This window comes from Myotis brandtii, unplaced genomic scaffold (assembly GCF_000412655.1).
Source record: "Myotis brandtii unplaced genomic scaffold, ASM41265v1 scaffold105, whole genome shotgun sequence".
NCBI classification, from domain to species: domain Eukaryota; kingdom Metazoa; phylum Chordata; class Mammalia; order Chiroptera; family Vespertilionidae; genus Myotis; species Myotis brandtii.
Genome location: NW_005353538.1, coordinates 1868601 through 1881184, shown reverse-complemented (window position 1 = coordinate 1881184; position 12584 = coordinate 1868601). Strand labels below are relative to the sequence as shown.

General features: G+C 48.9%; 1 protein-coding gene across 1 annotated transcript; it reads left to right on the top strand.

Annotated features, from left to right (window-relative positions):
• Positions 1–11453: 11453 nt before the first annotated feature.
• LOC106725993 (thymosin beta-4-like) lies at positions 11454–11631 on the top strand. Its single transcript, XM_014539201.1, has one exon. It carries the CDS (start codon positions 11515–11517, stop codon positions 11623–11625), a length of 111 nt encoding a protein of 36 aa, XP_014394687.1. The 5' UTR covers positions 11454–11514; the 3' UTR covers positions 11626–11631.
• The last annotated feature ends 953 nt before the right edge of the window (positions 11632–12584 follow it).

Genomic DNA, 12584 nt, shown 5'->3' with positions numbered 1-12584 from the left:
CCCAGCCCTCACCCAGCCCTCTCCCAGCCCCAGCCCTCACCCAGCCCTCTCCCAGCCCCAGCCCTCACCCAGCCCTCACCCAGCCCTCTCCCAGTCCCCACACCTGGCAGCACAAGGTCCCACAGCCGCTCCTCCTCCCACTGCCATTGAAATCACTGCCCTGGGAACCTCGATCTGAGCTACCTGGTTTTGTAAGCCATACTAGGATGTGAATGGCAGATATCTGATTTTTTATTTTTATTTTATTTATTTATTTTTTTGGTTAATCCTCACCCAAGGATTTTTTTCCCCATTGATTTTAGAGAGAGTGGAAGAGAGGAAGAGAGAAACATTGATGTGAGAGACACATGGGTTGGTTGGCCAGGGCCGGGGAACCTGCAACCCAGGTGCGTGCCCTTGACTGGAATCGAACCCGGGACCCTTCAGTCCGAGGGCGATGCTCTATCCACGAGCACATGGCTGGGCGGACACCTGACTGGGTGCGTTGGCTTACTTCTCCGAAGCGTCGTCCCTGCACAGAAGCTGCAGGAGCCGAGAGGCCTGCCCAAGGCCACGGGCATCACCCACAAGGGCATGGGCAGGGCTGTCAGGGGAGCGTCCAGGAGGCTGGCCCAGCCCCAGGCCTGCTGGTCAGGAAGGCAGCCTGCGGGCCCACAAGCCGAGCCTGCAGGTCCTGGTTGCCTCCCACCAAGCCCCATACCCAGGCCAGGGCTCGGACCCAGGGCTCTGTGTGCTGCTTGCACGCATCGCTTCTTCCCTTTTGTGGTACGGCTTCCAGCTGAATGTATGTTGTTTGTAAAGCCAAACCAAGAGACACAGAGGAGAGAGAGAGAGAGAGAGAGAGAGAGAGAGAGAGAGAGAATCCTCAGATGAGATGGGCTCGCAGAAGCAGGGAGGGAGCCAGGTTTGCAGAGAGGCTGGCATGGGCCTCACAGGGAGACAAGCATGGCACTCAGGCGGTGGGGAAGGACGAGGTCAGCCCTGCTCCTGCGAACCACAGGCCAGAGTGGGGGGGGGGGTTGGCTGCCCCCAGTTCGTGGCCCCGTTGTGGGGCTCCCGGGTGCTGGGAGAGCCCAGGAGGTGTGGCCCCTGCACCCCTCGGCACAAGCTCAGGTCCACCATGGCCTTCCACCTTCCGCTCACTGGACGTCAGCGCGCTCCTGGGAACCAGCGGTTGGTGCTGAGGGAGGCGCCAGGCAGGGCCCCGGGGAGGACGGGCGCCGCTACCTGGGGACAGGGTCAGTGCCCGCACTGCTGCTGCTGTGGCTATACGATCAAATGGCGCAGTTGTGGCTTTAAACTATTTTGCAGCCGCCGCGCCCCGCCCAAGCCTCTCCCTCTCCATCCCCTTCTTCCCATTAAAGCACCAGGTTGTTCTCTGCTCAGCAAAGAGAATGTGACCACAAAGTGCAGAGCAAAGCGGCCCCCACTTGTGCCAGATTTCAAAGGCCCCGCCCCTTAGGGCCAAGGGGGGCCACAGCTTAGCCTCCTGGACGCACCGAGTGGCCTGCAGCCTGGGGGGCAGGGAGAGCCTGGCGAACACGGGCCCTGGAACCGTGGGGAGCAGGAATCCCCAAAGCCACTAGCGGCATCTTCTCTGCGCTGGGCACTGCTCTGGACACTTGTATGTTGGCAATAAAATAAAATATTAAAATCCCCGCCTCATGGAGATTATATTCCAGGGCAGGGAGACCGTGTGCTGGGAGGCGACCGGGCGGGGGAGAAGGACAGGCAGGCGGCCGAGCTGAGGGCAGGCGGGCGGCTGTGAAGAACGTGGCCGTGGCTCAGTGGCTGACCACTGACCTGTGAACCAGGAGGTCAGGCTCCCATTCCCAGTCAGGGCACAGGCCTGGGGTTCCTGTTGGCTCCCCAGTGCGGGGCGGGCAGGAGGCAGCGGACGAATGACTCTCTCATCATTGCTGTTCCTCTCTCTCCCTCCCTCTCCCCTCCTCTCTGAAACAAATACGTTCTGAAGGCAGGTGGCAGTGGAGGAGAAAGCCCGAAAGGCGGTGAGAGAAGGAGCACACCAGGGAGACAGCGACTGTAGAGAGTTCCTGGCAGGGGAGCAGCAGGTACAACTGAGGCAGGAGCAGGCCACGCAGGCCCAGACCCCGCACCAAGGAGCCCGAGTACGGAGGAGAGCGAGGGGGGAGGGCCGCCAGGGAGGGGCAGGAGCCGCTCACAGGGGCTGAGGGCAGTGAGGGAGGTCGTTCTGAGCCGCACGGGGAGGCGGGAGAGGAGTCTGCTCACGGAGAAGGAACGAACGCAGGGTCTAAAAGGGCGGCTTGGCGGCTGGGCTAGGAGCAGAGCAGGTAGGAGATGCTGAGGAAGCAGGAGAGCGGTCAGGAGGCGGCCGCAGAGCCCAGGCAGGAGCTGCCCGTCGGAGGGACAGTGCAGCAGCTGCCAGGCCATGGCCCATGGCGTGTGGGTCACGGAGAGTGAGAGGCGAGAGCTCAGTCGTTGAGGCCTGGGGAGTGGCCCGGCGGGCGGGCGGTGACTCAGCGGGAGCCGGGCATGCTTGTGGAAGCTGAGGTTTTGAAGGGTTTTCTCTTCGTCTCTTCGGGAATAGAAAGTACCAGAAGGAAAGCACCAGGCGGGTATCAGGGCCCCCAGGGACCGCGAGGGGGAGCCTCAGCTGGCTCAGCCCGGCCCAGGGGGCCTCCTGCCTGGGGGGCCTGCGGTCCACTCGGTGCTCCCCTCCTCTCCTTTCCACGATGCTCCTTTCCTGGCACTGTCCACGGAGTCTCCCTTTTCACACCTTACACTCTTATGATAGAACATGGTTAATCCTCACCCGAGGGTGTTTTCCCATTGGTTTTAGGGAGAGAGAGGGAAAGACAGAGAGAAACATCGATGTGAGAGAGACACACCATTGGTTGCCTCCTGCACACATCCTGACCTGGGGCCCGGGCCAGGGAGGAGCCTGCAACCAAGGAGGTACGTGCCCTTGACCAGAATCGAACCCGGGACCCTTTGGTCAGCAGGCCGACGCTCTGTCCGCTGACCCACATGGGCTATGGCTATCCTGAAATATGTGATGCACAAGCAGTGCATGGAGTAGCCTGGTGAGCACCCCTGAGCTCCCACTCCCCTCCGACACGTGAAAGCGGGGCCACGCCGCCGCCTCCTCAGTGTGGGTCTTTTTTCCCCCCCCCCCCCCCGCCCTCTGAGTGGCTGTTCTCCCAAAGCTGGTGCTGGCCTCCCTGGGCATGTTTTTAAACTATTGTTTCATGTTATCCCCATAAGGTGTGTGCACGTGTAGATATCATTGTTTTACATGTTTTCAAACTTTACATAAATGACGTTAGGTTCATTAATCACAGTTAGGACACTAATCTACCTGGAATTCATTTTCGTACGTTATAAGAGAAATTGCAAAATACTGAAAACTGAATAATACTGAAAACACAACATATTTTTAAAAATGTGGATTGCCCGGCTGATGCAGCTCAGTCAGTTGAACGGTGATTCCAAGGTGGCTGGTTCGATTCCCGGTCAGGCCACATGCCCAGGTTGCAGGCACCATCCCTGGCAGGGGGCGTGCAGGAGGCAGCCGATCGATGTTCCGCACTCACATCAACGGTTCTCTCTCCCTCTCCCTCTGCCACTCCCTCTCCCTCTCCTTCTCCCTCCCTCTCTCTCTAAAAAGCAATAAAAGTATTTTCTCTCCATGTGGATCGAGGAGACAGTGCAGGAGCGACCAGGCAGTGGAAGTTCACACGACGGACCAGTGCATGTGAGTGAATGAACTACCTGAAGCCAGAACGAGGTCATCGGAAAGAACTCGTGGCAACAGTGTCTAGCGTTGAAAGTGCGCTGAGAACGGTGCCTGTTCCCGTGAGTCAAACGGAAAACCCTCAAACGCACAGGGCACCGGACGAGACCCCAGGAAGGTCTGCCCAATCCTGGGGCGCAAGTGCCCAGGCTGCTGCTCCGGGCCCAGCTAACACATCATCAAGGCAGGAGCAGAGGGATGAAGCTGCTGCCACGCAAGCGGACGGCTTCCCAGAACATCGGCAGGAAAACAAGAACACCTGTCTCTCAACAAGGTGAAGGTCACAGGTCCGGCCTCCAGTCAGGGTGCCCGCGTGCAGAGCCCGGACCTGGAGCGGGGAGGACAAGGAGGCCCTGAGCCAGCGGGGCGGGGCGGCGCGGACGCTGGGGCTGCAGGAGGGGCAGCGCAAGAGCTGCGGGAGCTGTGCCACACGCTCAGGAGGCGGGAGAGACGTGCCGTGTAAAGGAGACCGAGCCCTATTTCTGGAAAGGACGCCCCATGTTCAAGATTAGACACATTGGATGGGTTAGCGGCAGGCTGGACATGGCAGAGGAGACAGCGGTGCCCGAGGAGACCGGCAGCAGAAACGATCCAGCATTAAACACCGAGAAAGCATCACCCAGGCAAGTGAAGGCGCCCAAGCGTGGGCTTCGAGCAGCCGAGTGTGTGTGGAACTAGAGTCCGCAAAGGCGAACAGAAAAGTATGTGAAGAGACATGGGCCAAACTTCCAAATGTGAGGAACCCACCAAGTTATTTCTCCAGCCCGGCCGGTGCAGACAGTGCATTTCCTTCCCTACCAGGCGCTCTGGGCCCAGGGCTGAACCATAGCTTCCTCTTCCTCTCCCTCGGTCACGTCACGGGGCCCAGGCTGTCCGGAGGCAGGAAAGGACCTCCTGCCTAAGAACCCTCTTTGCAGCCACAGGGTGTGCGCCCTGGGAGGTGTGCAGGACAAGGACAGCGTCCTGGCAAGAGCGTGGGGCGCGTGGCTTGTGCGTTGCTTATAAAGCGCAACAACAAACATTTAGAACCACACAAAGCCGGTGGGTAAGCCGCAGAAAGTGAGACGCTCGCCCCTCGTTCTCTCCCGCGCGATGCCGGCCGAGGAGGGACCATCTTCAGGCCCAGCCGACTGCTCCTCAGACATCGGGTGAGGAGAGCTCTGCGGTCGGAAGAGGTAACGGTGAGCAGGGAATCCTCTGGGACTTCCTATAGGGAAGCGAACTTCAACCAACTCTGACACTCCATTGGAGTGCGGGTTTTACATAAATCTTAGTAACTATGAGCTTATGGTAAACTGATAAGCTTAATAATAGCTGTTTCCCTCCACAAAATCCAAGTTTAAGAAAGGGTCAGCAGAACAACATTGGTCCCAAAGATAGTGCTGGAGGCGGAAATTCTCTCATGTTTTTCAAATAGGTTGTCAGGTACATGCCATGTACCTGACAAAAAATCCACCATCACCTTTTATTTTATTTTATCTATTTTGTTTTTTATTTTTACTTAAATTAGTTTTCACTTTTTAGGCTGCAGTATTATTGCCACTGTAAATAGAGCTCAAAGAAGTTAAATAATTCTCAAATCCACAGAGCTGTACACCTCAGAGTTGCAGCCTGAACCCCATTCTTTCTGGCTCCAAAGCCTTTCTCTTCCTTCTCCTCCTCCTCCTCCTCCTCCTCCTCCTCCTCCTTTTAATCCTCACCTGAGGATATTTTTCCATTAATTTTTAGAGAGAGTGGAAGGGAGAGGGAGAGACAGAGCGAAACATCGATGTGAGAGAGACACATCGATTGGTTGCCTCCCAAATGCCCCCCACCAGGGTCAGGAGCCTGCAACCAAGGTATGTGCCCTTGACCAGAATCAAACCCAGGACCCTTCAGTCCACAGGCCAATACTCTATCCACTGAGCCAACCTGGCTAGGGCTCTTCTTTATTGATTAAAATTATTTTCTCTGTAAAATTATTAGAGAGAAATCAAATAAATTCTAGATGACATCTCCAAAACTATACTATCACTTTGAGAAGCTTCTTTAGCAGTTAGATAACAATATTAGCTGATAGCTGAAGCTGTCCCTCATGCAATATACTCATTACTGGCAGCTTTCAAAGGACTCAGACTCCCATTTTCAATACCAGGGAGCCATATATCCACATTATCCAAAAGCAGTTTCAAATCACCAAGATATTGTTAAAAACGAGGTTATTCAAAATGAAAGTTCTATTTTGTGCCTCTCATAGCTGTTATTTGACCTAGGAGGAGTAATTTCTTTCAACCTCAATTCTTACCATTAGGATGCAGATTTTGTATATGATCAGTAGCCACAGAGTCAAAGGTTAGTGAGGAGACCGTATGACTGTGGTCTTTCACTAGTCTTCACCCTATAAGGCACCCTGAGGCTCTGGGGGAAGAGATGCATGCAAGAGTAACTGTCTCCCCTGAGCCCTGCTGATTGGCCCAGGTTTGCTAGTGGGTGGAACCAATGTGTGTTAAAAGGCCATAGTTGTGGTCCTTTCATTCTATTTGCAAGGTCCATATGTCTAGGGCTTAGGAGACCAGCCCAGCCTTCGTGCCCCCTCTTTATGTTCACACACTCTAATTAAGGCAGTTCCTTGCTCTTGCAGGCTCTTCCCGCGACCAGCGCAGAGAGAGAGAACATGGGGGTTGATGAATCTTGATTAGAATTCGACGAGGTTTAAGGAGAAATGAAAAAACACAAGACTGAGACAGAAATAGAGTGAAAGTTGGGCCTGGGTGTGGCGTCTGCCCCCTGATGGAGGGGCAGACCCAGAGAGCCAGCACCGGAAGGAGTTTATTAAATACTCGAATAACAGGAAGTTACATCACATCTGGGTGGGCCTTGAGTTCCTGGCGACATCATGAGATCCATCCCCTTAACACTGGGCAAGAAGGTCAAAACTGAGTGTCGTCCCAGTCTGTTGACTGGGTCCACCCCCAGGGCGTGGCTCTGCCTTCGCTCTGAGTTTCAGCTGACACTTAAACTGAGTGTTTTTGCCAGCGGCCCTTAAGAAAGATTTAAGATTTCGATTTGGGCCAAGAGGAGAAAAAAATGCCCCAAGGGTCTTCAACCTTGGTCATTGCACCAGCCAACTTTTACAAGACAGGTCTGTGGAGACTTGAGACATAAGACCTATGTCATAATGTTACTTTATCTTTCTTTAACATTAGTCTATTGTTTCTTTACGTATAAATTCCCCAGAGATGTCATGTATTTTAAGGTAAGATTTCAGTATACCTGGGTCTGGCCAAAATACCATCTTCATTCCATTAAACATTCCATTTTACAAATAAGCTTACTTGTCCTTATAAAAATTATTAACTTAGGAAACTCCCATTTTAGTTTGTAAAGTAGAAAATGGGCATAAAATGTACTTAGAATGATAAAGAAGAAAGAGGAGAAAGCGAAAGAGGGAAGAAGAGTCTGAGAAAAAAGTGGTGTCTAGAGGTAAGTTAGGGGAGTTGGGAAAGAGAAGGAAAAGAGAATTGAGAGGAGAAGAAGAAGAAATTTATAGATATGTAACTTAGGTGAAAATAGTGGTTTCCTTTCTGATAATAAAATCAAGATGCAGGAGAATAGAGTCAGTAGTCAATGTGTCAGAAAAATAGAGTGTCTGAACTTAGCTGCCCCAATAAATGGAATAGCAGCCACACAGAGTATAGCATAAGTGAGTAAATAAAACAATGTAAAAAGATAGAAAACCCCAGCATAAAATAAAAATTACTCAAAAAATAGAAGGAGGGAGATTCCAGTCAAGGTGGTAGCACAGGTGAATGCATTACTTGTATCCTCCCACAACCACATCAAAATTACAACTAAATTTCAGAACAACCATGTTTGAGAACCACCTGAAACTTAGGTGAACAGAAGTCTTACAACTAAGGATATAAGGAAGAAGCCACATCAGGACTGGTAGGAGGGGTAGAGACACAAAATGGCTGGTCCCACACCCATGTGTGGCGGATAAAAATCTTGAGGGATATCTCAGCTTCAGAGGTCCTCCCTGCGAATAGCCATTGCAATCTTGAGAAAGAAGAACAAAGTTGGACGAATCATGCTACCTGATATCAAAATATACTACAAGGCCATAGTAATCAAAACAGCATGGAACTGGCATAAAAACAGGCATATAGATCAATGGAACAGAATAGCAAGCCCAGAAATCAACCCATGCCTATATGCTCAATTAATATTTGACAAAGGATGGAAAATACAATGGGGTAATGACAGCTTATTCAATAAATGGTGCTGGGAAAATTGGACAGATACATGCAAAAAATGAAACTAGCCCACCTTCTTGCATCATATACAAGAAGAAACTAAAAATGGATCAAAGACTTAAATGTCAGACTCAAAACATAAAACTCTTAGAAGAAACCATAGGCAATAAACTTGGACATTTCTTGTAGTAATGTTTTTTTCTGATATATCTCATTGGGCAAGGAAAACAAAGAAAAAAAGCAAAAGGGACTACATCAAACTAAAAGGTTTTTGCACAGGAAAGAAAACCATCAACAAAACAAAAAGACAACCCACTGAATGGGAGGAGTTACTCACCAATGTCACATCTGTTAAAGGTTTACCATCCAACATTTATAAAGAACTCATAGAACTCAGCATCCAAACCACAAACAACCCAATTTAAAAACAGGCAAAGAACCTGAACAGACATTTCTCCAAAGAGGACAGGCAGATGGCCAACAGACATATGAAAAGATGTTCAATGTCACTGATCATCAGAGAGATGCAAACCAAAACAGTGAGATATCACCTCACACCTGTCAGAATGGCCGTCATCAACACATCAACAAACAAGCGTTGGTGAGGATGTGGAGAAAAGGGAACCCTCCTGCACTGCTGGTGGGAATGCAGACTGGGGCAGCCACTATAGGAAACAGGAGTTTCCTCAAAATTTTGAAATGGAACTGCCGTGTGACCCCGCTATTCCACTTCTGGGTATATGTCTGAAGAAACTAAAACACACTAATTCAAAAGAATATATACACCTCTATGTTCATTGAGGGGTATTTACAATAGCCAAGATATGGAAGCAACCCAAGTGCCCATCAATAGATGAGTGAATTAAAAAGCTGTGGGAGGTTTACACAGAGGAAGACTACTCGGTCGTAAAAACAAATAAATCTTACCCTTTGTGACAGCATGGATGGACCTGGAGAGCAGTCTGCTAAGCAAAAATAGTCAGAGAGAGAGAAGTACCATGTGATTTCACTTCCATGTGGAAGCCAAAGGACAATATAAATGAACAAACAAACAGGCTCTTAGATACAGAGAACAGACCAATTGTTGCCATGGGGGAGGAGGGTCAGGGTATGGATGAAAAAGGTAAAGTCATCAAGAAGTACAGATTGGTAGCTACAGAATAGTCTTAGGGAGGAAAAGTGCAGCATAGGCAATGTGGTCAATAACATTGTAGTAACTATATGGCAGCAGGCAGGTACTGGGCGTATCAGGGGACCACTTAGGTAGATGATTGTCTAACCACTATGCTGTACACCTGAAACTAACACAAAATAATATGAATGTAAACTGTAATTGAAAAACTTTTTTTAAAATTTAAAAAAGAGAAATCTCTGAAAACTTGTTAAAAAAAATAAGAATGTGTGGTTTCTTAACCAAGACCACTGCTTCTCTCTCCGCTCTCAGCTCAGCAAGGGGGAGACGCAACTCACACTACTGCCCCCAAGAAGACGGGGCTCGCTCGCCCACCGCAGCCAGCCGGAGGTCTTTCTTCCCCGGAGGAACAGAACTTTAGCGTTTCTCACTCTGTTCCCAGCTGCTTTTGCTCAGGCTAAGTTCCGCACGAGGGTAGTCAAGAAGTGAGGACTTCTCTATGCACCCTATGTTCATTGCAGCATTCTTCGTGGTGGCCAAGACACGGAAACAGCAAAGAAAACCATCGACAGAATAAAAAGACAGCCCAGTGAATGCGAGAAGATATTCACCACTGGCACATCCGACAACAGGTTAATATCCAACCTTTATGAAGAAGATGTGGTCCATGTACGCAGTGGAATAGTACTCAGCCATGAGAAAGGGTGAAATAGCGTCATTCGCAACAGCATGGATGGACCGTGAGAACATTATGCTAAGTGAAATGTCAGAAAAAGCTAAGAACCATCTGATTTCACTCGTATGTGGGATATAAAACTGAAACTCGTGAACACAAACAGCAGTGTGGTGGCTGCTGGGCGGTGGGGAGAGAAGGGGTCCTAATATGAGGTGACAGGAGAAGACCTGACTGTGGGTGGTGGGCACACGGTGCTATATACGGATCTTGTAACTTAGAAACCCACACATGAAACCTATATGTTCATGTGGACCAATGTCACCCCAATAAAATTTAATAATAATAAAAAAGAAGTGAGGACTCTTCCTTAGGCATGGGGTGCCGAGAAGATAGGGGCCCCAATCGCCCTTTACTTAGCTCACGAGGTAGTGGTTCCACATCAGAAGTAACAAGCCAGGAGGGACCTACTGCTCCTCTCCCCCTCCCACTCCAACCCTCCACCCTTATTACCCCCTGCCCCCCCCCCACACACACACATCTACTGGTTATTCAGTATCGCTCACAGAGAAATTTTTCATTGTCCCCATCCTTAGCTCCAGAGCCCCTGCCCAGAGATTTTCCTACCCCTGGGGAGAAAAAAAGCAGGAGGACCCACACTGCCCAATTTCAAAACTTACTACAAAGCAATGGTAATTAAGGCAGTGTGGTCCTGGACGTGGATAAACATATAAGTCACTGAAATAGAATTGAGAATCCAAAACTAAACCCATACATCTACAATCAACTTTTTACAAGATGCCAAGACTATGCAATGGGGGAAAAAATGGTGTTTTAAACAGACGATGCTGAAACAACTAGCTAGCCACATGCAAAAAAAAATTAATTTGAACCCTTGCCTCACACCATTTACAAAGGTTAACTCAAAATGAGTCAAAGATCTAAATGTAAGAGGTACAAGCCTACAAGTCTTAGAACAAAATATAGAGGTAAATCTTTATGCCCTTGGATTTGGCAAGGAATTCTTAGTTGAGTCACCCAAAGGATGAGCAATGAGTGAACAAATAGACAAACTGGAATTCATCAAAATTTAAAACTTTTGTGCTTCAAAAGACACCGTCAATAAAGGGAGATTTTTCTACAGAATGGGAGAAAATAGTTGCAGCATAGGGAATATAGTCAATCATGTATCTGATAAGGAACTTGTATCCAAAATATATAAAGAACATTTACAACTCAATCATAAAAAGACAAAAAAGCCAATTGATACACCAATAACTTCAGTGAGCAAAGGATCTGAATAGATATTTCTATAAGGAAGATATACATATGGCCAATAAGCCCATGAAAAGATACTCTCAACATCATTAGTCATTAGGGAAATATAAATCAAAGCCACAGTGAGAGCCCAGCCAGCGTGGCTCAGTGGTTGAGCATTGACCTATGAACCAGGAGGTCACAGTTCGATTCTGGTCAGGACACATGCCCGTGTTGCAGGCTCGATCCCCAGTGTGGGGCGTGCAGGAGGCAGCTGATCCATGATTCTCTCTCATCATTGATGTTTCTATCTCCCTCTCCCTCTCCCTCTCCCTCTCCCTTCCTCTCTGAAATCAATTAAAAAGAATCAATGACTCCGAGGCTGTCCCTGAGCACATCGACTTCTCTCGTTCGCGCACTTGGCTCGGCCTCCTCTGCAACCATGTCTGATAAACCCAATATGGCTGAGATTGAGAAATTCGATAAGTTGAAACTGAAGAAGACAGAAACGCAAAAGAAAAATCCACTGCCTTCAAAAGAAACGATTGAATAAGAGAAGCAAGCAGGCGAATCGTAATGAGGCACGCGCCGCCAACATGCACTGTACATTCCACAAGCATTGCCTTCTTATTTTACTTCTTTTAGCTGTTTACCTTTGTAAGATGCAAAGAGGGATCAGTTACTGTGCTGCCCCTTTTCACATCAGAACTACTGACAACCAAGGCCGCACCTGCCGCTCCCATCTGCCTGGCTGGCTGGCGGGGAAGGGGGACAACTTGCATGTTGGTGAAGGAAGCAGATGGGTGGGACGAGAGTGAAATCTAGATTTAAAACCAAGCTGGTCCAAAGGGTCCTGCGGGCTGTAAAATGCAGTTTAATCAGGCCGCCATTTTTTTCTTGTTCAAATGATTTTAATTATTGGAATGCACAATTTTTTTAATATGCAAATAAAAAGTTTTAAAACCTGAAAAAAAAAAAAAGAATCAATGAGATACCCTTCACATCTACCTAGGATTGCTAGAATCAAAAAGTCAGATAATAAGATTTGGTGAGGATGTGGAGAAATCAGAACCCTCATAAAATGCTGGTGGGAATGTAAAATGATGCAGCCACTTTGGAAAACAACCTAGCCATTCCTCAAACATAATCATCACATGATTCAGCAATTCCGCTTCTAGGTACACAACCAGAAGAAATAAAAACATATGCCCATACAAAAAGTGCTACACAAATGTTTATAGCAGCAGCATCTATAATAGCTGGACAGTAGGAACAACACAAACATCCATCAACACTCAAATGCACAGGCAAAATGTGGTGCAGTCACACAGTGGAATATTGTTTAGACATAAAAAAGAACGAGTGCCGATGCATGCTACGACCTTGAAGACACTATGCTCGGGGAAAGAAGCTGACCACGAACGTCCACATGGTACCTGAGTCCATCCCTAAGAAAGTCTTGAGTATGAGAACCTATAGACAGAAAGTAGATTATTGGTTGCTTAGGGGTGG